The 27306-nt window shown below is 35.1% G+C and overlaps 1 protein-coding gene across 1 annotated transcript in view; it reads left to right on the plus strand.

Annotated features, from left to right (window-relative positions):
- The first annotated feature begins 1314 nt into the window (after nt 1-1314).
- The window catches only part of CUNH12orf40 (chromosome unknown C12orf40 homolog), a 58067-nt gene continuing 32075 nt past the window's right edge, over nt 1315-27306 (plus strand). Inside the window, exons 1-7 of the mRNA XM_055318523.1 lie at nt 1315-1392; nt 2821-2855; nt 9196-9235; nt 12035-12173; nt 16402-16534; nt 16923-16956; nt 21147-21262. Coding sequence (XP_055174498.1) covers nt 1315-1392; nt 2821-2855; nt 9196-9235; nt 12035-12173; nt 16402-16534; nt 16923-16956; nt 21147-21262 — 575 coding nt within the window. The remainder of the gene's footprint in view (nt 1393-2820; nt 2856-9195; nt 9236-12034; nt 12174-16401; nt 16535-16922; nt 16957-21146; nt 21263-27306) is intronic.

The following is a 27306-nucleotide window of genomic DNA, read 5'->3' on the forward strand; positions in this document are numbered from 1 at the left end:
TTTGGTCAGTGAATTTTTTTCCCTTCATTATTTTTTTTCTTTGTTATGGCTTTTTCTTTTCCACTTGAAGAAGTCCCTTTAATATTTTTTGTAAGTGTGGTTTAGTGGTGATGATCTCCTTTTTTTTTTTTTTTTTAATTTAGGAAACTCATTCTCAAAAAAAAAAAGGGAACTCATTCTCTTTCAATTCTGAGTGATAGTCTTGCAGGGTAAATTATTCTGAGTTTTAAGTTTTCTCCCTTTAGCACTTTGAATATGTCACGTACTTACTTCTGGCCTACAATATTTCTCCAATGTTTCTCTTTCAATTCTGAGTGATGTCTTGCAGGGTAAATTATTCTGAGTTTTAAGTTTTCTCCCTTTAGCACTTTGAATATGTCACGTTCTTACTTCTGGCCTACAATGTTTCTCCTGAAAAATCAGCAGATAGTTTTATGTGATTTCTCTTGTATGTAACTATTTGCTTTTCTCTTACTTCATTTAAGATTCTCTCTTTATCTTTACTTTTTGACATTTTAATTATATTTCTTGGTGTGGACCTCCCTGGGTTCATTTTGTTTGTAGCTTTCTTTGCCTCCTGGACCTGGATGTTTATTTCCTTCCCCAAGTTAGGCAAGTTTTCAGCTATTATGTCTTTAAATAAGTTTCATGCCTCATTCTGTCTCTTTCATCTTCTCTGGAACCTTTATAATATCAGTGTTATTATTTTTGATATTATTCCAGAGATCCCTTAAGCTATCATTATTAAATTTTTTTGTCCTTTTTTGTTTTGTGCTTGCTTTCTACTACCTTGTCTTCCAGATTGCTGTCTATTCTTCTGCATTCTCTAATCTGTTGTTGATTCCCTGTGGTGTATTTTTCATTTTAGTTATTTTTCAGTTCTGATGGTTCCTTTTTATATTTTCTCTTTGTTGAAGTTCATCCATTCTTCTCTCAAGTTCAGTTAACATCTCTTTGACTATTAGTTTGAAATCTTTGTCAGGTAGGTGGCTTATCTCTGTTTTGTTTAGTTTTCTGTGGTTTTGTTTTGTTTTTTTGTTTGGAACATATTCCTTTGTCTTTTCATTTCTTCTGTATTGTTTTTGGTGCATTAGGTCAGTTCCTGGTTTTGAAAGTAGCGGTCTTATGTAGAAGGATCCTGTCGGGCCCAGTAGTGCATTTGCCTTTGGTCATAAGAACCAGGCACTCTAGCAGTATCCCCTTTGTGGGCTGCATGTACCTTCCTTTTGTGTTTGGGCTGTGATTGCTGTGGGTTCCCTGGTAGTTGGGCCTGGCCCTCAGCCCCACTCTCTGCAATGACTGGCCCTGACTACTATGGATGCACTGGTGGGCAGGGCTGGCTCCTGGCATGGTGGCCTGAGAGGTCCACCTGCGACTCCTGTGGGCATGCTGGTGGCTTGACTTGACTTCCCCTTCTCTGGGGCAGGAGCTGCTTTGGAGTGGCGGTGGTCTGGGCTAGGGCTGCCTGCTGCATGTGGCGGGGTGGAGCTGCTTTGGAGGGGTGCCTGTTGGGGCAGGTGGGTTAGGTAGTGCATAATCACAAGGGAATGTCAGGGCAGGACAGCAGTGCTAGTGAAGTACATAGTGTCAGAACTGGCTCTCACAAGTATCTGGCCAGCTAGGTTGAAGGGAGGGCAAGAAAAATTGTGTCAGCATTTCCATTCCCAGAGAAAGCTTCTGCAGATCCCTGCCCATCTGGCACATGCCCTAAAATTAGTCAATAAATCTTCCTTTATTTATAATCCTGGTGCTTTTCAATCTGCTATTTTTGTACTGGGTCTTGGATCAAGTGGTATAGCATTGCTGGTTCTATAAGGGTGGACTGTCAGTTCTCTATAGCCCTCTGGCTTTTCTGGAGTTAAGCCCCACTAACTTTGAAATCCTGACATTGTGAGGGCTTGTCTTCTGGTTCAAGTTCCCAGGGCTGGGGGTGATTGATATGGAGATTGAATGCCTTGCTCCTCATGAGGACCTCCATCCCTGTGATATCCTTCCTATTTGTAAGTTGTATCACCAGAGGGTTTCATTCTTTACTATATCTCTGTTCCTGCTATCCTTCTCAGGGTGGCTGCTGCTTTATGTCATTAGCTGTGGAGGATGTGTTCTGCTAGTCTTTAAGTCATTTTCAGAGTGACACTTGCATTTCATATATCTGTTGCCTTACAGTGTCTGTGGGAAAAAGTAAGGTCAGGATCTTCCTACTCCTTGATCTTCCCTGAATTTCCCTCTTCTCCCAGTTCTGACAGAATGGTCTTGTGAAGGAAATGAATCTCATTGATCAGCCAGGCCCTACCTCCTAGTTGTCTCTCAGACTTCTGTGATTGTCCAAGTCTTCTTTGTACTTAATATTTCTTAGTATAGATGGTATGCCAAGACCTGTCAGTGTCCCAATGGGTAGGATAGCAGTGAGCACCTGGTTACTAACCCTCAGGCTGCAACTATTTATATATTTAATTTAAGCCCCTTCTGGGAAGAAACTGGGAGATGAGCTTTTTTTTTTGTCTGCTCCCTCTGTGCTAGACTCCCATGTGTAGCCTTGGGGTTATGTGTGCCCGGTAAGAACTATTTCTTTGTTTGCTACATTTCTGTGGGACTCATGAATGCAAGCCCATTTGCTATTAGAACCAGGTGATCTGGAGACTTGTTCTTTGGGTGGCTGTCCAAAAGGTTGAGGCGCTAAATATGCAGCACAATCTCCTTCCAGGGAGATACTGGTGATTCGGTTTTATTGGAGTGGGCTGGAGCACAGAAGGCCTGAGAGATGTCTGCAGTCTTCCCTGGTCTGGAGAAGATCACAGCCAGCCTGTTGATGCCTGCTAGATTAGATGCCTTGCCCTAAGGCAGTATCTTTTAAGGTAAGCAGATAAACCTTTTTGCAAGGAACTAATGGGTTTAAGAGATTTTGCCTGGGGGGAAAAAAAGAGATTTTGCCTGGGGCAGCCCGGGTGGCTCAGCAGTTTAGTGCTACCTTCAGCCCAGGGCATGATCCTGGAGACCTGGGATAGAGCCCCACGTCAGGCTTCCTCCATGGAGCCTGCTTTTCCCTCTGCCTCTCTCTCTGTTTTTCTCATGAATAAATAAGTAAAATCTTAAAAAAAAAAAAAAGTATTTTATTAAAAAAAAGAGTTTGCCTTGTCCCTAGTTGCTTAGCCCTGCGATGACAGGCAGTTAAGAATTGTTTCTTTGTTTACTAAAGTCCTGGTTTCTTGAATGGAAGCCCCTTTGGCTGTCAGTACCAGGGCATCCAGTGACCTGTTCTTTTTTTTTTTTTTTAATTTTTATTTATTTATGATAGTCACAGAGAGAGAGAGAGAGAGGCAGAGACACAGGCAGAGGGAGAAGCAGGCTCCATGACTGGGAGCCTGATGTGGGATTCGATCCCGGGTCCCCAAGATCGCACCCTGGGCCAAAGGCAGGCGCCAAACTGCTGCGCCACCCAGGGATCCCCAGTGACCTGTTCTTTGGGCGGCAGCTATAATAGCTGGGGGATACCATCTCTTTCTACAGAGATACTGATGTGTTGGAGTGGCTTGGAAAAAAAGGCAGGAGAAGTGTCCTCTGGATTTTTTTACTTTCTGAAGAGGTTTGCAGCCAGCCTCTAATGTCTGCTGGAATTATAAGCCTGGATCTCAGGAAGAAACTTTTAAAATATACAGATAAATCTTTTTCAGGGAAGGGCCGGGAGATAGATGATTTACCCCCCACAGGATAGCTGTGATGAGTGCTGCACGCCCGTTAAGAATTGCTGTTTGTTTGCTACAGTCTTGTGGGTCTCCTGGACGCAGGCCCTGTTGGCTTTCAGCACTATGCTTTTGGGAACTTGTTTGTCTGGTGAGGGCCCTGAAAATTGGGAGTGCTGGATATGCAGTACAAACTTCCTCAGGTCAAAACTATGAGCTGAGAGTTCCCTCCCAACTCTATGGCACTGTTGCTAAGGAGGAGGGGAATGTGTTTATGCTAAGAGTGTCTTAGCCTTTGCTACTTGTTTCAGTGTGGGTGTTTTCCCTATGTAGGAGTCACTCAACTAGTTTCTGGATCTCTTTCAGAGGAAATGCTGCAAATGTAGCTGTACATATGCTTAGCTATGGGAAGAGGGGCCTCAGGAGCCTTCTATATTACCATCTGACTCAATCCTTGTGGAACAACAACAACAAAGAACATTGCTGTCTTATTTTAATACTCCCCTACACAAAACCATTAGAAACAACTATTAGGAATACACAGACACACACATATTTGACATGCCAAATAAAAACTTACTTTTGGATCATCAAGTATTTTAATTTTATTGTATAACATCTTTCACGTAGATATTTGTACTCTTTGGCAGCTCAGCATCTGAGCCCCTTTTCTGTGTGGGAGATATTTCCCACCTTATATGAGTATTGGTGTTAGGTACAGGCCACCTTCCTCTCTACAAGGTGGCAGAGCCCACAAAAAAATCCAACACAAAAAACACAACAAAACCCAGATACATGTTTCAGTCGGTTTTGCAGCTAGGGATGGGCATATGATGTAAGCCCAGACTTTGATGCACTTGTCCTGTACTTTGAATCAGCAGTTAGTGATCCAGAGAGAGAATACAGAGCATCTATTGTAGTTGCAAGCAGTTGTAGAAGCTTACAGGGGAATTTTCAGGGACAGTAATGACAATGATGCCAGAGGAGATATTTTACTGTCCAGGAGTGGAGATGGTGAAGCTGCCACCTCAGCCTTTCTGGCCTATTTAGGAGTCTTCAAATGTTAGCAAGCACCTTTAGTCCATGTGATTGGTTAGCCAAACCTTTCTTTGCATATCTATAGATCATGCATTGTTTACCAGAAAGAATGTACAGTATAAGTATAGTCATTCCACACTTCTATAAAACACCCATTGCTCCTCACCAAGTATAGTCCTTAATCTCCCATCATCTGTTTAACCAGTTCTCCCACCCACTTTCCCTCTGGTAATCATCAGTTTGTTTTCTATAGTTGGTTTCTTGGTTTTCTTCTCTTTTTCCCCTGTGATCATTGTTTTGTTTCTTAAATTCCAAATATAAGTGAAATTGATATGGTATTTCTCTTTCCCTGACTGATTTATTTTGCTTAGCATCAGACTATCTAGCGCCATCCACACTATTGCAAATGGCAAGATTTAATTCTTTTTGATGGCCAGTACTCCAATGCATGTGTGTGTACATACCACATCATCTTTATCCATCAGTTCATAGACATTTGGGCTCTTTCCATAATTTGGCTATTATTGATAATGCCAATGATAATGTTGGCTGTAAACACCAGGTGCATGTATCCCTTGAGTTAGTACTTTTGTATTCTTTGGGTAAATACCTAGTGATACAATTGCTGTATCATAGGGTAGTTCTATTTTTAACTTTTTAAATAACATCCATATTATTTTCTTCTGTACCGGTTTGCATTTCCACCAACAGCATAAGAGGGTTCCCTTTTCTTTGCATCCTCACCAACACCTGTTGTTTACTGTATTGTTAATTTAGCTGTTCTGACAGGTGTGAGGTGATGTCTCACTGTAGTTTTAATTTGCATTTGTCTGATGAATGATGTTGAGCATCTTCTCTGTTAGCCATCTGGATGTCGTCTTTGGAAAACTGTTTTCATGTCTTCTGCCCATTTTTTAACTGGTTTGTTTTTGAGTGTGAGTTTGATGAGTTCTTTCTACATTTTAGATGCTAACCCTTTATCAGATATGTCATTTGCAAATATCTTCTCCCATCCTGTAGGTTGCCTTTTAGATCTGTTGATTGTTTCCTTTGCTCTGCAGAAGCTTTTTATTTTGACGAAATTCCAATAGTTTATTTTTACTTTTGTTTCCCTTGTCTCTGGAGACATATCTAGTAAGAAGTTGCTATGGCTGATGTCAGAAGAGGTTACTGTGTGTGTTCTTTTCTAGGATTTTAATGGTTTTTGGACTCACATTTAGGTCTTGTATCCATTTTGAATTTATTTTTGTGTATAAGAAAGTGGTCCAGTTTAATTTGTGTGTGTGTGTGTGTGTTTTAAGTAGGCTCCACACCCAACATGGAGCTTAAACTCACAACCCTGAGATAAAAGTGAGTTGCATGCTCCACTGACTGAGCATGGCTCAGGCTTCCCCACTTTCTTTTGCCTATTGCCATCCAGTTTTCCCAACACCATTAGTTGAAGAGACTGTCTTTTTTCAATTGGGTATTCTTTCCTGCTTTGTTGAAGAGTAATTGACCATGTAGTTGTGGGTTTCCCCTTTTAGTGATAACTGCCCTAAAGTTCCTTTAAAAATCTTGGGGGGTGTGGGAGGGGAATCTTTGGGCCAGGCAGAGAAACCTCAGAGTTGGTTTTTGCACAGGAATCTACCTTCTTCCCAGGTGGCCAGCCTTCTGAATAAAGCTCAATTTCCTTTCCAATTAAAACTCATCTCTTAAGTTTGGGCCTTTTAAGAGAAGGACAACAGAACTTGCATTTTCTTTCTTTTTTTTTTTTAATTTTTATTTATTTATGATAGTCACACACACAGAGAGAGAGAGAGAGAGAGAGAGGCAGAGACACAGGCAGAGGGAGAAGCAGGCTCCATGCTCTGGGAGCCCGACGTGGGATTCGATCCCGGGTCTCCAGGATCGCGCCCTGGGCCAAAGGCAGGTGCCAAACCGCTCCGCCACCCAGGGATCCCAGAACTTGCATTTTCTTGTGACAGCAGTACAATCAGTGGTGTCCAGTGTTCACCTGTGTCAGCAGTGATGTCCTTATTGAAAATAATTATGGCATGGTTTTGCCTGTGATCTCACAGCCCAGACTATCTTGTTTCTTGCTGGTTGCCAAATCTGCTTTCTCAGCCTTCTTGGAAGGTCTCTTGGCTACCCAGTTTCTCTCTATTTATTAAAAATATATTTTTTAAGATTTTATTATTTATTTGAGAGAGAGGGAGAAGCAGACTCTCCACTGAGCAAGGAGTCAATGCGGGGCTCAATCCCAAGACCTTGAGATCATGACCTGAGCTGAAGGTAGACACCTAATCGACTGAGCCATCCAGGCATCCCTACCCAGTTTCGTTTTAATACATTTATTTTCTGTTTAAATTAACCAGAGGTACTTTCAGTTTCTTATAACTAAGAATCCTAATTGATGCAATGTTTTTGTTTAGTGCAGCTAATTAAGAGACACTGTTAGTACCATTGGTTGCCTTAATAACAATCTAAAGTGTTCTATTTAAGAAATTACCTTTGACTTTTACATCAGGATCCTTTTTCACTTTCATTATGGTTTAGTTATTAGTAGGCTGATCTAGCAGCTGGTCTTGAGTTCTTAGTTGACTTTTCTTAGGCACATATTGATGGAGATTATGTAGTACAAAGAATTTGGTGAGAGCTGTCAGAGTATTTTGCATAATGGAAAATAGGCCTGGAATAAAAACACTTGCTATTTACATATATAAAGACTGTATTTAAACTTTCAGTTGTCTCTAGTTCTGCTGATCTTTATAATGTGGAAACTGCACATAGAATTGATATTTCTTCTTATTTTCTGTTTATAAACTGAAATACTTAATATTGCTGGCTTTGTTATACGTCTTGTATTTCTGAACTTTGAAAAGTCACTTCGCTCCCTGTGCAAGTTTTTGTAAATTTTAAAAGATGGAGAATAAATTAATCTCTGAGGCCCTTTCCAGCCTTAGCATTTGAGGGGTCAATGAAATGTAATTTATTTCCTTTTCTTTTCTAAAATTTGAATGCCAACAGTACACTTATGACGCTGCACAGAACAGAATAGATTGGATTCTTTGTTCAATGAGTTCAAAATGGTCAATTGGGACATAGCTTTTGGGAAATATGTAAAAGAACAAGTTCAATAAGTGGCAAAATGGGCAGCCCGGTTGCTCAGTGGTTTAACGCCGCCTTCAGCCCAGGACGTGGTCCTGGAGACCCGGGATCGAGTCCCACATCAGGCTCCCTGCTTGGAGCCTGCTTCTCCCTCTGCCCGCCCCCCTTCTCTGTCTTTCATGAATAAATAAATAAAATCTTAAAAAAAAAATAAGTGGCAAAGTATGAGGGTATTCAGTAACAGTTATTCATGTAGTTTATGAAAATTTGGAAAAATTTCATTTGGAAAAATGAACAGCTTTGTGTATTCACAGTTGACATACTTGGTAAGTAGTGTGTTGCACTGGTTAAACTTTAAAATCATAGTTCTTGGATTTGAATCTCAGTTTTACACTTATCAGTGTGACTGTGGGCAAGTTACTTAACCTCTCTGTGTCTTAGTTTCACCATCAGTAAAATGGGGTTAAAAATAGATCTTACATACGGAGTTGCTGTGATGATAAAATGAATTTATACATATTAAGTATTCAAAGTATTTAGGGGTTGCAAGATACATAGCAGTTTTTATTTTCATGTTGTTATATAATCTCATATAGCTAAGATACATTTTATTATCTTATAATTCTTGAACAAATCTTGAATTTGAGACTATAGTTTCATGTATATCCAACAGCTATATTGTGAAAATCTTATTATGAATGTTTTATAGCATTCCATTATTACTAATAGAGCAAATATTTTATAACTAATACTGTACTGTCATTGGAATGCAGTGCATTGTTTAGCACAAAGATGCTATAAGGCACATCCATAATGACTAGCTATTCTAAAGGAGTTATGAGATTTTGAGTACACATAGCTGATACATTACTATCACTGGAGTTGCTCTAATAATAAACTTAACATTTCTTTAGATCCAAGTAGATTTTGATCTTCTCTCTATTCCCTCTTGATTTTAGTAGAATACTGAAATACAACGAAAGGCAAGAGAATAGCTATCAGATGAGACCAAGCATATTGCTATAGATGAGAATGTTTCAGAGCTAATCTTTTCCAGTGCGTTCCTTTCTTTTTGCTTATATTGATTATATAATCCAGGTTTATTCTGTGCTTTATTATTAATTGTAATAGAGTCTTTTTTACTACTTCTTGGATTTTTCTAAGACAATTTTGTGAAATAGTATATACTATAAATAAGAACATTCTCATAGTTTCTCTTCAGAAATAATATAATAATAAATAAAAATAATAAAATAATAAATAATATAATATAATTTTTACTTCACTTTTAGATTTTAATTTCAAGTCTTCAGTTCGGCTAAAATGGCAATCATTTTATAGACTATTTCTTTAATCACTATATCTTTTGTCTTGTTTCCTTTTTTAGTACCAGGGTTCTGATTAAGCAGGAGAGGAGAAAGCAAAAGGTAAAGAAAAAATATTTTTATTTCCATTAGCTTTATAAGAACAATGATCTTCTGAAGTATTTTTCAAAGGTTAATAAATTCACCTAGTAACTGGAAGACCACCCAGTCTTCTCTGTTCTTAAAGATAGCTTGATTAACTGAACATTTTGCTCAGGCAGAGACTTAAAGATCATCGTTGATTCTTGTTGTCATTGTAGTTCCAAAATATATCCCACATCTGATCACTTCTCACTGCCTGTGCTGTGAGTCCCTCGATTCAGATAATCATTTATTTCCTAGAGTATTATGATGGCCTTGTAACCTATCTCCTACATATTTTTTAGTTTTTTTCTTGCATTGATTTTATTATATAAAGTCGAGCATGTATGTATCTTACAACTGAGCAGTATATATTCAAGAGAAATTCTACATGTATACTTTGAGACATATACAAGTTTGTTTGGATCACTGTTGTTAAGTAGCAAAAAAAGAAAGAGAAGAAGACAAAAGAGAGGAAGAAGAGGGACAGGGTAATGGGGAAGGAAGGAGAGCACCCAAATGTCTGTTAGCAGTAGAATGGTTAAACATACTGTGGCATACCCAAGTGATGGTATAGCAGTGCAAATGTATTAACTACATGTAATTAATATAGATGAATCCCAAAACTATAATGTTGAACAAATGAAGCAACTTACAGAATATAAGCAGTAAGATTCCATTTATAAAAAGTTCCAAAATAGAAAAAAAAAATGTTCAAAGCTCATAAAATTTAAAGAAAAGCAAGGGAGTGATTATTATAAAAGTAGGATAGTTATTAGTGAAATGATGTCTCATTGTAAGTTTAACTTGTATTTCCTTTGATTACTAATGAAGTTATCTGAAATTTTCATCCATGCTTCTTTTGTAAAGTATTTTCCAAGTATTTTTTCTTTTTTTTCCCAAGTATTTTTTCTATTTTATAATTTGTGTTGTGTTTTTCTTCTTGTCTTTATATTTTTAGAATTCTTTGTTGGTTTTATGTGTACTCTGTAGCTTTTATTTTTACTTAATGTTGTCTTTAAAGGAAAGTTCTTAATTTTGATGTAATTGAATTTATCAGTGTTTTTCTGTTTTATCTTTTATTCCTTTGTAATCTGTTCTTCACACAGCAGTTAGTATGATCTTTTAAGAGCACAGATCAGAATTTTTGTTCCCCAGCTTAAAGCTCAGTTGTTTTACGTTGCTTTTAGAATATCTTACTTAACGATAGCCTAGAAATACCTGAAGGATCTACAGCCTGCCTACTTCTCTTTTTTTTTTCTTCTCTGACTTTCTTACTACAAACCCTGTTGTTCATTTTATTTTAGCTACATTGACCTTCTTTTTTCTTAATTCTTCCTTTTGTCTGGAAAATTCTTTAAGATATTAGCATGTCTGGCTCGTCAACATTTAGGTTTCAGCTAATGTATCTCCTCTAAGATTGGCTTTCTTTGATCACAGCATCTAAGTAGCTCCCCACCTCCAGTTACTTTTTTTCCAGGATCATTTTTTTAATCACTCTTTTCTTTCATAAATGGGTATTATCTTATAAACTTGTTTCCTCTGTTCTCCCTCACCTTCATTAACATATATTCATCAGAAGAGGGATTTTATTACTTTTGTTCATTTTGTATCTCCTACACCTAAATTGTGTCAAGCAATAACATAGGCACTCAGTGAATAACTATAAACATAATCTGTCTCTAGTTTTCTTTTTTAAGTAGTCTAACTCTGGATCATTCTTGTGAATATTTATGAGCAAGGGAAAGACATACGGACCTTCCCTGAAGTGTTGATCTCTAGTTATGCCACTTTCCTATTTGAAAATGTCATACCTTCCATTGAAATGTCAATGCCCTCCTTAAACCACTCTTCAACTCTGTTTCTAGTCTCTTCATACTTATTAGATGACTTTGTCTTGTATTTTGAAGAAATAGAAGCTATCAGGTGAGAATTATCTCAGATATCTACTACTAGTTCTGGAAACTATTTTAAATCTTCTCCAACCTTCTCTTTCCCTTTGGGACAATGGAAGTAGTTTCCTCTAGTCAAAGGAAGGTCCTTCTATCTGTAGTCTGGATTCCAATTTTCTCAAGGTCTTCACTGCATCAGTTACTTCTTTTTCTTGTATCTTTAACCAGTCACTGTCAACTGGAGGCTTTCCATTGATATTCAAACATACTCAGTTATCCCCTATTAAAGCAAGTAAAGCCCTCTCTGGATCCTTTCCCTTTCCTGCTATACCTCTTCACTCTTGTCTCATTCAGTTCTCAATCCACTCAATAGTACAGCTCTTGTTAATGACAAAGTAGGAGTCATGGGAGGATAATAAAGGAAATTGACTTTGACTAGAGTCACACAGCTTCTTTTTCTTGTCCTCTTCTCATTTCAGTTGACTTTTAATGGTACTCAGCTGTGCATATCTTTAAGGCTTTTTATATTTGAAGAATAACATACTCTGTAGAAAAACAAGTTTTTAACTTGTCAGATTTATGAAATTTTTAAAAAACTTTACATTTCAGATAGTTTTTAATCTTTTGATACCTAGTAATGGCTTTATAAAAGTATATTTTAAAGGTAGTACATTTACCAAAAAAGATTATAAGAGGCTGTGAAATTAAGTCTTTAAGCAAACTGTGTCGTCATGATTGATTTTAATTTACATGTAAACATAGACAGGGGATGTCAAAAATATAAAAATGTCAAGTCAATTATTAAATAGCATTATTGCTTTTTTATTTTTTATGATTCTGCCTAAAACCATATGGTTCTTATAATAACTTTTATTTTTAACTATTTTAGGAATATTTTGAAAAGAAAAGGTTAAAATCAAAAATGAAATTACTGGGGGTTTCATCCCCTGTCAAAAATTCCACTGTCAGTTTAGACCTTCTTAACCTATATATGGTAAATCACATATCTTGCCAGAAGAAAACACCTGGTAAGTCTTTCCATTAGCATTTTGTTTTGACTCTAATGTGATTGTAGTGTTCAGTTTTTTTAATAAATTTGTAATTTTGGAGCTCAAAGGATTTGGAAAGTAAATTAATTTTAAGAGGGGTTTCCTTCTTAAATTATACCATTGTTACTCTGCTTAAAAATCTTTTGTTGCTTAATCTTTTTATTTTTAAGTTGTGTGTTATATAAAATTAATTTTATAAGGTATGGTCAGAGTTACTATATTGCAGTTATTTTATTTATTTATTATTTATTTATTTATTTATTTATTTATTTATTTATTTTTTATTATTGCAGTTATTTTAGTTACTACATTAATCTACCTGAGCAGATAGTTACAATGTTTAACTAAAAAGAAGGGAATAAATGTTCTTATTGTCTTAAAGTATTTAGAGAATTTGTTTGAAAGGAGGCAGTGAAGTAGATTTTTGCCTCAATGATTAGTTTCTTATATCAGAACTTTTTTAAAAAAGATTTTATTTATTTATTCATGGGAGACACAGAGAAAGAGACATAGGCAGAGGGAGAAGCAGGCTCCCGGTGAGGAGCCCAATGTGGGACTCCATCCCAGGACCCCAGGATCGGGACCTGAGTCAAAGGCAGATACTCAACCATTGAGCCACGCAGGTGCCCCCTACATCAGAACTTGAATAATTTCTTAGGCATTCTTGGAAAATTAACTATAGTAGTCTAATACTTCAAAATAAAGTTCTTTTTTGCCTGTACTTTGAGTCTTCAAGTAAATAAAAGTTTAGTCAGAGTATTTTTTTCTCTCAAGGGAACTTGTGTCTGATATGTAATTTTTAAAATAAGTGCTAAAATGAGAGCTTAAGAAACAAGTTCGTAAAGAAGGGCTAGAACTTGATCATAATTACTGTTAGTATCTCCTCTTTTCCTTTCTCTACCATTTGTGTTCCTTACTGCAGTTGGCAGTTTACACAAACAAGTAAACTTATACTTTAGATGTAAATACATTATTTATGGACTTTAAGGAATAAAAGTTTTTGTTGTAAATCTGTTTGATGTATTTACCTTCTTTTTCTTTGCTTATGTAATACAGTGTTATCAGCCACAATCATGGCGTTCTACATTAGATTCTCAGACCTTATTCATCTTACAGCTAAAGTCTGACCTGTTTCCAACCTGTATTTCCTCTACTCTCTCATCCCCAGTCCCTGGCAACCACTTTTCTACTCCGTTTCTATGAGGTTGACTTTATTTTTTTAGATTCCACATATAAGTGATACCATGCATTATTTGTCTTTCTCTAGCTTGTTTCAGTCAACATAATGCCTTTAAGGTCCATACAAGCTGTCATAAATGGCAGGATTTCCTTAATTTTCATGGTTGAAGAATATTTCATCATATGTATATATCTCATATCATCTTTATCCAATCACCATTGACAGACATTGATGTTGTTTCCATATCTTGCCCATTGTGCATTGAACATGGGACATGAGAGTATAGATATCTCCTTATGATTCTGTTTTCATTTCCTTTGGATATATATTCAGAAGTGGGAATGCTGAATCGTGTAGTTCTACTTTTAATTTTTTGAGGAACATGTATTATGTTCTCCATAGTAGCTCTGCCTATTTGCATTCCTGTCAACTGTGCACAAGGGTTCCCTTTTTCCACATCCTTGCCAACACTTGTTATCTCTTGCCTTTTTGATGATAGTCATTCTAACAGGTATGAGATGATATCTCACTGTGGTTTGGATTTGCATTTCCCTGATGATTAGTGATGAACATTTTTTCATGTTCTTGTTGGCCATTTGTATGTCTTCTTTTTTTTTTTTTCATTTGTATGTCTTCTTTGGAAAAATGTCTGTTCATTTTCACTGCCCATTTATAAAATTAGATTCTCCTTTTTTTGCTGAGTTGTATAAGTTCATTATATATTTTGCAGTTTGAACCTTATCACATATATGATTTACAAATATTTTGTCACATTCCATAATTTGTCTTTCATTTTGGTAATGATTTTTTCTTTACTATGCAGATTTTTAGTTTGGTGTGGTTTTACATTTGTTTTTGCTTTTGTTGTCTTTGCTTTTAGTATGAAATCCAAAAAATCATTCCCAAGACTGATGTCAAGGAACTTACCCCTTGTTTTCTTCTAGTTTTATTGTTTTAGGTCTTACATTCAACTCTTTAATCCATTTGAGTTTTGTGTGTGTTGTAAGACAGGAGATTTCACTCCTTTTTATGAGGTTGTCCAATGATGTATTTACCTTTGTATATTCCCTTTCTTCTTCACTTTCTTTTCATTTTTACATTCAACCTGTTTATTGAGTGCTCCCGTATGTAGTGTATTGGATGCTGGGAATAGAATAGAAAGTGATGGGGTCAGGACACACTGTCCCAAAAATAAAGCACATTGGCATACTAAAGATTTTAAGCAGAAGGAATTGGAGAAGCAGCATGTGCAGGAAAGATTCTCATGTGAGAAGTGTCCTCCCTATACCTGGAGGAAAGGAGCATCTTTGTCTCCAAGACAGAGGGACACCGAGTAGATTCTAAACAAGTAAGCCTTGCTGTTTCTTCCAGTTGGCTATACTTAGTTCATACCCTTTTTTGTTTGATCACATTTTCCTACTAAGTAGGAGGAAGAGTAAAAGTTTACTCTTCATCAAACCTAGCATTAAAATGCTCAGGTTTAAACACTTCTTTGAGTCTCCATTTCCTTAAAAATTTTTCCATTTAAAATTGATACTAAATAAATTGGTAAGTATTTTATTAATCTATCTTTTGTTATAGAATCCCTAGGTGAGAATTTAGAAAGATAAAGGAAGAAGATATTTTTCCTTGCTTACAAAAGCAAAAGTTTATTAATGTTGGTGTTAGGAGGTGGTTAGGTCATGATGGTGGAGCCCTCATGAATGGAATTAGTGCTTTTATAAAGAGACCCCAGAGAGCTCTGTTTGCTCCTTTCACTGTGTGAGGACACAGGGAGAAGACAACTGTCTATGAACCAGGACACAGGCTCTCCCCAGACCCTGAATCTGAGAGCACTTTGATCTTGGACTGCCTGGCATACAGACTGAGAAATAAATTTCTGTTGTTTATAACCACCCAGTCTATGGTATTGTGTTAGAGCAGCCTGAATGGACTAAGACACTTAGCTAAAAGGAAGGGCAATGGTGCAACTGGGCCTGAGGGACTGAATTGGGGACTTAAATACCACCAAGATTTTCTTCGCACTTTAGATATTAACTTTGTTCACTCAGATTATCTTTTTCATTCAGGCTTAAAATACGACCTTAAAAAACTAGTATTCCTCATCTCTCCCATTTTGCCACAAGAAAAACACTGAGAGTTATTTCTTTGGTTTGGAGTTTTTAAATTTTATTGGAAGCATATTACCTTACCCTACTGGTGCCAGGTCCTAGCACTGGAACAGTTATTTATAACTACAAGGATGTGATCCTATCATTGATTCATCTTGGATTGGATGCTGCTCTTAAATCAATTATTTTTTCTAGAGACAGGGTTTTATAAGAAGATAGAAAGTTCTCTATTAGAACTGTATACTTGAGGCTCCTCGGTGGCTCATTTGGCTAAACATCCAACTCGTGGTTTCACCTCAGGTCATGATCTTGCAGTTTTGGGATTAAGCCCCACATGGGCTCTGTGCTCAGCCCAAAGTCAGTCAGCTTCAGATTCTTTCTTCTTTTCCGTCTTGCTCTGTCTCTCTCTTTCTCAAATGAATAAAATATAAAATCTTAAAAAAAAGAACTGTATAGTTGGTATGTGTGTAAAAAGCATTATCAGAAAAGGAGAAATACTTTCCTGTACTGAGCAGACCGAAGAGTAATACATCTTGTATAAGGAGAGAAAAGGCTTCTGTTTCCATAGTTTAAAAATCTAGTAAGAGAGATAGAATTAAGTACATTATGGTAAGTGCTATAATAGAGAATATATGTAGTACTATGGGCATGTATAACATAGCATGCGCTATAGTCTGGGGCTCAAGGAAATCTTGGAGGAAGAAAAAAAATAGAGCTGAATCAGTATAGCTCCTTTCATGAGGAATATATAAGAGGATGAAAAAGATGATTTGAGTTATCTGTGATAGTTTTTAGTACTGTAATGACTTCTAGCATATATGGATTATAGGTAGTTTTAGGAAATTTCTAATTTAATGAACATTGTATATTAAACATTGCTTTTAAAAGGTTTTTAATTATAATTTTTTCATTATAGAAACTGTGAGAAAACCAATCCATGTGAATATGTGTAGAGACATAAAAATGCCCCTAAGAAAGCATAATTTAGAACTTCCAATGTCACCTGACTGTGTACCATCTAACCTCTGCATTGATGATATAGAAAACAGGTAGGTTTTAGCAAGGTTGGAAATTAGGTATTTAAACAAGTCATCATCAGTATTGTTTTATTCATTAGAAATTTGTACAGAGAACTTAGTCTTCTAGCTCTAGGTTTTGTTTGTTGCCAGTATTATTTAGTTATTAAGACTTTTATCAAATGAGCTAATGGCCACATTAAATGTTTTGTATGCATAGTTTGACTTTCCTTATTCTCAAAATGTTTCTCTAGTAATGATACAATTTTTATAAAATTTAAGAATGATTTAGAGTTCTATATATTTTCGTGTATTTGTATAGAATAGTATAACTTTTAAATGTATATAAAAAGATAGTCAAATTTTTTGCCAGCTTTTTTTAACCTTAAATTTTTCTCTTCATTTTTATACATTATTAAAGACAAGGCAGCAAGAAACAACTTGCCCCAGTTCAGGTGAGACTTAAAAATTTTTTTAAGTTACTCTAACTGTTGTGGCATGCTACCAAATGATACAAATTTTTTCAAATATCAGGGAAAATTATTCTTTAAAAGTTTTTTTTACAGTCTTTAAAATTATTTTTGGAATTTTTAATATATAGAACTTAAGAATATTTTAACTGATTGCTTATGAGAAATGCTTTGGAGTTCTGGTAATGTAGATTAGGCCTGTGTGTACATAACAGTTGTTACTGATGAGCTGAATAAGATAATTCATTTGGAAATTTCTGCTTTGGGTTCATGTGATCCTTGAGAAATTCATCCTTCTAGCACAGTGGCCATATGATTTTATATCATATTGTGATTTTCAACATTTACACTGATCCCAAGAGTTTCTTTCAATGTATTGGAAATGATTTTTTTTAGTGATTTTAATAAATTAGAAAACATATAGATTGTGATTAAACCTTCAAATTTTAATGTCTAATGCTATGTTATATTTTTAAAAAGATTTATTTTTTTATTTTAGAGAGAGAGAAAGAGAGCCAGTATATGCAGAGACCTGGGAGGAGTAAGGATAGGGGAGAGAGAATCTTAAGCAGACTCTGTGCTGAGCATTCTCAGAGATGGAGATCATGACCTGGGCCAAAACCAAGAGTCAGACTGTGCCACCCAGGCATTCCAGGTCCAGTGTTATATTATTAATTATACTTTCTTTGCTTTGAATTGCCAAAATTAAACTGCATCAGAGAATGACAATGATAATAAAAATCTCTTGGAAATCTTTTTACCTGAATTGTGGGTCAGTGAATCTCAGGTTTCTTGTCATTTGGAGATGGCATGAAGCTAGGAGGTTGAGGATACCAGTAGTGAGAGAGGCAGATGGAAAGGAGCTCTTCAATATAATTCTAGTTGATAGCCTCTCTTGTCTTCATAAGTCCTGTGAATTATTGATGACTAGCTTTTCCTTGAAACTTTTTCTGCAGTCCATGACCTTTTCACTCCTATTTTGATTTTCTTCTCTAGTTTATATATTTTACCTGAGCAAATGGTTGTATCTTCTTTTCATGTTCAGCCCTCAGTATAACAGAATAGAAAATTGCAGTTTCACTTCAACCATCTTTTTCAGCAGAATTATCTCTAATAGAAATACTACAAAACAAAATTTCATTCTCAGAATAGCATCTAGTCCTCAGAAAGTTGTATATGAGAAAAAGTTGAATTAGTAGGTACATTTGAATCACTGGTCTTAGCATTTTATATCATTGTATTTTATGATATGCTCTTTTTTTCTCATGGATTTAAAAAATACTAGTTGTGAATTACTATAGATATAGCCAAATTAGGATATCTGTTAAGTATAATAATTCCTCTTTGGTCAAAGTTGGATTGTCTGCTCTGTAGAAGATTATGAATCCAAAAACTGGAATGTTCTTTATTTTTTTTATAATAAAATTATTTTTTATTGTTGTTCAATTTACCAACATAACATAACACCCAGTGCTCATCCCGTCAAGTGCCCCCCTTAGTGCCCGTCACCCATTCACCCCCACCCCCCGCCCTCCTCCCCTTCCACCACCCCTAGTTCGTTTCCCAGAGTTAGGAGTCTTTATGTTCTGTCTCCCTTTCTGATATTTCCCACACATTTCTTCTCCCTTCCCTTATATTCCCTTTCACTATTATTTATATGGGATGTTCTTTAAATGTCTTTGAAATCATCATCCTTTTGTAAAATTACTGATAGTGAAATTGAAAATAGTTCAGTGTGTTTATGTTATAATTAATGATATAATCACAGTAAATAACTAGTTGGTGATGTCATGGTAGCCCAGGAGGCATGATACGGAAAGGTTCCTGTGTATAGTAGTGTATAATTTCCATTACGTCATGGTAGTCCATTAAAGTATGAGTTGTGAGGGATCCCTGGGTGGCGCAGCGGTTTGGCGCCTGCCTTTGGCCCAGGGCGCGATCCTGGAGACCCGGGATCGAATCCCACGTCGGGCTCCCGGTGCATGGAGCCTGCTTCTCCCTCTGCCTATGTCTCTGTGCCTCTCTCTCTCTCTCTCTCTCTGACTATCATAAATAAATAAAAATTAAAAAAAAAAGTATGAGTTGTGGTGGCTTGATTCTTCTTATGATTTGACAGATGATAACTGGTTATATGCATTTGATAAAACTATACAAATATGTTTGTATAGATAGAGATATGTATGGCTAAAATATTGTTTAGTCATTGTATTCTCTAAAGTTAAAAATCCAAAAACATCCAGATTTTAAAATTCTGAAATCTACCATAGACTATAAAAAATAGTCATTTTATTAGATTATATAGAGTTAAAAATAAATTTATGATTATTGTACTAATATATAATGGTAGTGGGGAAAATGGTTATATAATCATGATGTCTTATTAATGGGAATAGTTTTGAATTTCTCCCATTTTAGTATGCATTGGTTTTATGCCATACTTATGTATTTGTCATTTATAAATGATTATAATTTATAATTGTAATTTTATAAGTTATAGTTACAGATGGTACATTATATATAATATATAATGATATTGATATAATTCAATATTATTAAGTATTAAAGTATATTTTCTATTTTACAGAGACGATAAAGTATATTCTAGTGATAGATGTTAGCCATATTAATTTAAGGACCCATTAACTTTGGAATGATACAATGATAGACATTTGTTATTCAGTTTGTATTTTATAAGATCAGAATTTTAATCCTATTAGGTAGTTTATAGGATAGAGAATGTAACTCTGTAATCTCTGTAACTTAAATAATCTCCTATTTTTGACTGCAGGATAGTGATTGATTATCTTTGGAGGGGTAAATAATGTTATACTTAATACACAGAAGAGAAAATTAAAAAGAGAGGTGAAAGTACCTGTCGAAGGCATAGTGTCACATTATGAAGTATTAGAGAAGTGTTAATTGCTCATTTGGAGGGATTTCAAGAAAAGTGAAAATTAAAATGAAACTATAAAAGAGAATGAGTTGAAAAAACAGGTTAGAAGAAAAGGTGGGCTGCGGCTCACTGATCCCTAGAGAAGTAGTATTGAGCCAACATATAGTATTATATATTTTATTGGAGTTCGATTTGCCATCATGTAGTATAACACCCAGTGCTCATCCCATCAAGTGCCCCCCTCAGTGCCTGTCACCCCATCCCCCCGCCCACCTCCCCTTCTACTTCGTTCCTTTCCCAGATTTAGGAGTCTTACATGTTTCGTCACCCTCTCAAATTTTTCCCACTCATTTTCTCTCCTTTCTCCTATAATCCTTTTCACTATATTTTATATTCCCTGCATGAGTGAAACCATATGATTGTCCTTTTCCGATTGACTTACTTCACTCAGCATATGCTGAGTGAGTATTCTCTTCTCTTATGATTTGTCACTTCACGGGATGACTTTGTCTCTACACCTCTGTCACTGTTCTCTGTGCCTGATAAGAAGTGTATTACCATACTTTATTTCCAGCTCTCCCTGACTTTAGACTCTCTCCCTTTTTTCTAAGACTTTCAGTATCTCTTTCTGTCTTCCTTTCTTTTTTTCCAACTTTGTGTCATTGATTGTCTTTGGACTTCTCATTTCTGTTTCATGGCTAATAAATAGAATATGCTACAGATATAAATTATTATTACTGGATAGATTAGTGTTGGGCCACTATAATATCTTACGTTTTATGTGGTTCCTTACAAATTAAGAAATGGATTACCTCATCTGTTTTCCACAAGTCTTTCCATAGGTTCCCCATTTTGCACTCAGTGATAATTGATATTTGGAAAGATTAAAAGAGTGTTCTAAAATTACTCAGTAAATGGATAAAACTGAGATAAATACAACTGTTTTTTGGGGGAAAATTATTTTCTGTCAGAGATCATTTGCTCAAGATCCAGGTGTCCTGGGTATTTATATATATTTATATGTATAAATATATTTTTAAGCTCTGAGGAAATGGTATCAATCATAGTATCAGTTCTGTTATTTTAACAATCATTTAAATACTGATCTTGCTTTCACTGTTAGCATATTTGTTTTGTTTTCAATAAAGACAATTACTTTCTTTTAAGCTAGTAAATTTATTTTTTTTTTGCATATAGATATCCACTTAGATGGCATTTTATGGTATGTAATTTAAATCCATATACCTTTACCATTTTGGCAGGTTCTTTTTTTCTTTTTCAGCTTAGTAAAGTTAATTATTCTAATTCCTTGGTCTCCAAATTAAATGAAAATCAAGATGTTCTCAGTCCATCATATAAAACAGCACAGTATGGGTCATTATTTGAAAGATTAAACAGGTAAGCAAAGATTTTTGAAGGAAATAAGGAAGCTCCAGCTTTCTTTCTTTGAGTTGTTAATTCAATATTAATGAAAAAAAATTTTTTTAATATAGACAAATCTAAGTAATACTTCTGGAGAAAAATAAAAGTCAAATGTAGCATTTAATTAAAATAATTTTAAGTAATTATTTTCTAATGTGTACATCTGCCTTTCATTAATATATTTAAAAAATATGTTGAAAAAAATATTTTGAGCCAAAGTGCTTTGCATTTGTTTTATAATGTCCATGAATAACTAGTTCATTTTCTGTATCATAAACATATTAATTTATTTTTCTTACGGTAGTTGATCAGTGCCCCACTTTTATTTTCTATCTGTATGTAAATCCCAGTTCATTGTTTTAAAATCCATTTAACTTGTAAAACCAGTTTGAATCACTCTTAGTAATCATGGTGAGAAACTTGACTCTCTGTAATCCTACCCCAGTCTTCCTCATTTTAGTTAATGACACTACTATTTGCTCAGTTGCTTACACCAAAATAAAAGTTGTCCTTGACTGCTTCCTTTCCTTCAACTCCCAATATCTGTTTCATCAACAAAGTTTGACAATTGTGTATTCTAATAAACTTTAAAGTTATCTAGTCACATTTCCACCTCTATAGGTTCCATCCCAGTCTAAGCCACTACTACCTCTTGCCTGGAGAACTGTAATAACTACCTAACAACAGGTTCTTTTGTTGTTTTCTCTTTATGTCCTGAGTTCAGCTCTATTAATGTATAATCAACATGCGACAAACTGAATTTATCTAAAGTGTGCACATTGAGAAGTTTTGACTGGTGTCAAATACAATGAACATATTTATCATCACTAGTATTTTCTTTGGTCATCTTTGTAATCTCTTCCTCTGGCTACTTCACATCCCTTACTTTCATCTCAAGGCAACTGCTGATCTGCTTTCTGTCACTGTTGATTAGCCTGTATTTTTCTAGAGCTTTATGTAAATGGCATCATATAATTATGTTCTCTCTTTGGTCTAGCTTCTTTCACTCAGTATAAATATTTTGAGATCTACGTTGTGTGTTGTGTGTATTGATAGTTCATTCCTTTTTATTGCTGAGCAGTATTCCATTGTATGGAAATAGCACATTTCTGTTGATACGCATTTGGTTTTTTTCCTATAGTTTTGATTATTCCAAATAAAGCTGCTATGAAAGTTCGCAGAGAGATCTTTGGACATATGCTTTCATTTCTCTTGGGTAAATATAAGTGGAATGATTAGGTCATATGACTGGTGTATGTGTAACTTCTAAAGACATTGGTAAAGCGTTTTCCAGAGTGGTTTATATCATTTTACATTCCTGTCACCAATGTGTGAGAGTTCAGTTGCAACACAATCTTGACAGTGTTTGGTACAGTCTATGCTCTCAGATTTAGTCAGTGGTAATAGAGAGTTCCCCCTCTATCTGAAAGTAGAACATTCCTTTTTTTTTTTAAAGATTTTATTTATTTATTTGATATATATATATATATATATATATATAGAGAGAGAGAGAGAGAGATTCTGAGCCCTCAAGCAGGGAGAACAGCAGAGGGAGAGGGAGTAGCAGGCTCCTGGCTGAGCAGGGAGCCTGATGCTTGGCAGGATCTCAGGACACTGGGATGATGATGTGAGCTGAAGGCAGACACTTAACCACCTGAGTCACCCAGGTACCCCTGAAAGTAGAACATTCCTGTTAAACCTTTCACAAGCTGAAATGTTATTGTAAAGCAAAGAAGCAATTATGATTAATTTAAGTGGAAAATTTTCTGAGTCTTCCCAGACCCAAAAAATAATCTCCCTGCGGCTTTTCTGATACTTTAGGACATATCTTGCAAATGGATGCACAAAATAAATTGAGATAAAGCACAGATGCTCACAGAGTTCAGAGCTGCACTAGCTTGATGCTGAGATACTGAATGTAGTTCCTGGAGAAGGAGCTTGCAATGGCCACCCTTGCCACTCAGTGTGATATGCATGCTGCCCCTTCACCGACAATTATTTCTGCTTTTCACCTTTTTTTTTTTTTTTTGTAAAAGTGAAAATCTTTAGATTTTCTTTGGTTAGCAAAAACATACTAATGTAGGTCTTTTTATAAAAGGGAAGTGGCATAATGTAAGCTTCTGAAAAGCTGGGATGTCTATACCTCAGTGTGGTTTTAATTTTGCATTTCTCTCATGACTAATGATGTTGGCATCTTTTCATGTGCTTATTAACCATTTGTACATTCTTGGTGAAATGCCTGTCCTTTTATTTTTATAATTTTCTTTTTGAAGTAAAAAAGGTTTTGATTTTGATAAAATTCAGTTTATTAACTGTTTCATTTATGAATCATGCATGTGGTATTAGAGCTAATCTTTGCCTAAACCAGGGTCATGAAGATCTCTAGTTTTCTTCTGTCTTGTAGTTTTATATATTACATTTAAGTCTATTATCCATTTTGAGTTAATTTTCATGTATGAGGTGAGGTGAGGGTCAAAATTCACTATTCCACATTTGTGGAAATGAAAGAATATTTTTCCCCACTGAATTGCTTTGGCACCTTTGTTGAAAATCAGTTGACAAAAAATGTAATTTTTTTCCATCTGTAATCTCAATTCTATTCTGCTGATAAGTCATGTCTACCTTTATATTAGTGCCATACTGTCTTGATTATTACAGCTTTATTATAAGTTTTGAAATTTGGAACTGTATTAGTTCTTCAGTTTGTTCTTCCTTTTCCAGAATGTTTTGGTTCTTAGGCCTTTGCACTTACATATAAATTTTAAGATCAGCCTGTCAGTGTCTGGAAAAAAAGAGAAAGTCTACTTGGATTTTGTTAGAGATTGTATCAAATCTTTAGCTCAATTTGGGGAAAATTGCCATCTTAACATTAGTGATTCTTCCAATCCATGAGAATGAAATGTTTCTCCGATTATTTTTTTCAAATGTCACAGCAGCTTCCTTCAAAATAGTACCATATCTGAACTACCCAGATGTTCATTAAGAATAATTATATGTACGCCTGCAACTAATGAAACACTGTATTTCAACTATAACAAAAAATAGAATATTATATTCATACAGTGGAATAACCACACGGTAATGAAAAAGAATTAAATGCTGATACATGCAATAGCAAGCAACAGTATGGATGAGTCTCCATACCAAAAGAAGACCACTGAATAATTCCATTTATATGAAATTCCAAGACAGGCTTGATTAATGTATGCTGACAGCAGTCAGACTGGTGGTTACTGTTGGGAGCTATACACTTGGGGGAGTGTGAGAAAACTTTCTAGTATATTTGAAATGTACCCTCCCCCCAGATTTATTAAGGTATAAATAAATCAAATATAGATACAAATAAATACAGATATATTGTATTTAAGATATTCAACATGATGATTTGATATATGTATATATTGTGAAGTGATTACCGCAGTCAAGCTAACTAGCATATTCATCACCTTATAATTACCTTTGTATGTGTATGTGGTAAGTCTACTTTAGAGATTCTGTATTAACAAATTTCACACTTGTAGTATTCATTATAGTCACTATGTTATATATTAGATCTCTATAACTTATTTGTCTTAAAACTGGAAGTTTGTACTCTTTGACTAGTGTTTCCCCATTTCTGCCATTTCCTAACTTCTGGAGTTCTACTCCTTGCTTCTTAGAATGTGACTTTTTAGATTCCACATATAGGTGAGGTTGTATGGTATTTGTCTTTCTGTATCTGACTTATTTCACTTAGCATAATGGCATCCATAGTCATCCATATTGTAACAAATGGCATGATTTTGTTCCTTTTTTTATGGCTGAACAATATTTCATTGTATTTAATCTTCTTAAACTTCTCTTAGTATAGTGTATGGTCTTTCAATAAATAAGCCTTGTGCTTCCTTGGCTAAATTTATTCCTAAGTATCTTATTCTTTATATGCTGTTGTGAATGGTATTTATTATTTTCTTAATTTCATTTTTGTGTTGTTCATTGCTAACATTTAGAAATACAGTTTTGTTTTTTTTAAATTGGTCTTGTCTCCTATGACCTTGCTGAACTTATTGTGAGTTCTACTAGTGGTTTTATGGATTCTTTAGGGATTTTTTTTTAACCATACTGGATTATGCTGTCCATAAATAGAGGTATTTTTACCTCTCTTTTTTTAGTGAGGATGCCTTTTACTTCACTTTCTTGCCAGCTACAGTGACTAGAACCTCTAGCACAGTGTTGAATAGCAACCAGACAGGCAAGAGTGAGCATGCTTGCATTGGTCCTAGTCTTAAAGCATTTAGCCTTTCACTATTATGATGTTAGCAGTAGGTTTTTTATAGGTGCCCTTTATCACGTTCAGGAAATTTCCTTCTATTCCTAGTTCATTGAAAGTTTTAATCATGGATTTTGTCAGATTTTTTTTTTGTGTCCCTTGAGATTATCATGTAGTTTTTTCTCTTTATTAATATATCCTATATTTCTTTATTTTCAAATACTAAACCACCTTAGGTTCTTGGGATATAAGCTGCTTGGTCATGGTATATAATTCTCTTCATATATCATGGGATTATTTTTTGTTATTATTTTGTTGATGAATTTTATGTCTATTCATGAAAATTGTTTTTTTTTTCTTGTAATGTCTTTGGCTTTGGTGCTCATCTTACAGAATAAATTGGAAAGTATGTCTTTTTCTATTTAATGGAAGAATTTGTGGAGAATAAATATGGTTTTTCTTTAAATGTTTTTGCATCTGGGCTTTTCTTTCTGTGAAGATTTAACTAGTAATTTTTTAAAATATCTGTTCAGATTTTCTAATTTCTTGAGTCAATTGTAGAAATGTATGTTTTTCTAGGAATTTATCCATTTCATCTAAGTTGTGTGATTTGATAACATGAACTTGTTTATAGTATTTCCTTGAAAACTTTTTATTTTTATTTATTTTTAATTTATTTTTTTCTTGAAAACTTTTTAATTTCTGTAGAGTCAGTAATGATTTCTCTTCTTTAATTCCAGATCTGTATCTTTGCTCCTTTCTTTCTTGGTCGGGATAGCTAAAGATTTGCTAATTTTATTGATATTTTTAAAGAACTAAGTTTTGGATTTTATCAGTTTTTTCTATTATTTTTGTTTTCCATTTCATTGATTTTTTTTTTTGCCTTAAAGTTCATAATTTCCTTCATAATTTCCTTCTTCTGTCTTGCTTTAAGTTTAGTTTGCCCCCCCCCCCTTTTGGTAGATTCTTAAAATGTAACCTTAATTTATTGATTTGATATTTTCTTGTTTAATATGGGCATTTACAACTATAGGTTTCCCTCTAACCAATGCTTAGAGGCCAATGAATACTTGGAGGTTGTGTTTAAACATCTTGAGCCAATAAGGCTTCTCCCTGTGTGCAAGACCTCACATTCAGGCAGGGATGAGTAGATACCTGAGGCCCTCTCCTGACTGTGTATAGAGACTTAAACATGTGCAGCCTTTCATACTACTGGGGTGGGACATCTTACAGTTTATTAGAGCTCATTATGCCTATTTGTTTCCTGGATCTCTCTATGAAATTTCTGGATTTTTATTTATTTTTTCCTTCAAATATTGCAGCCCCAGTTAGCTGCAGTGTTAGTTTTCTGATCGTTTGCCACCAAGATAATGATTCTTTTTGATGAATTCCTAGGCATGGGGGCTTCCCTGTTTGACTTCTAGACTACTGAGCCTTGGTAGAGCTACCAGCCATGGAGTAGTGATAGGAGGAAGGTAGCTTCCCAAGGCTAAAACTCCACAGACTCCCACTGTTCCTACTAATGAGGTTTAGTAGTTTTTCTTGAAGTACTGCTTCTCAGTTTATTGAGAAAGGCACCTTTGATGCCTTTGTTACTCTCCAGATTGAAATGATTGTTTTTGCAAGTGTTATCTGCTTCTGTCACTACTTTTGGGGAACAGGATTTATTTGCCAGACTTCCACACATCATTCCACATTGCCCCATGTTAATTAATTTTTAAATGTTTAATGAGCCCTGCATTCTGGAGATAAACCCCACTTGATTACAATG

Source organism: Nyctereutes procyonoides, unplaced genomic scaffold (assembly GCF_905146905.1).
Source record: "Nyctereutes procyonoides isolate TBG_1078 unplaced genomic scaffold, NYPRO_anot_genome, whole genome shotgun sequence".
NCBI classification, from domain to species: domain Eukaryota; kingdom Metazoa; phylum Chordata; class Mammalia; order Carnivora; family Canidae; genus Nyctereutes; species Nyctereutes procyonoides.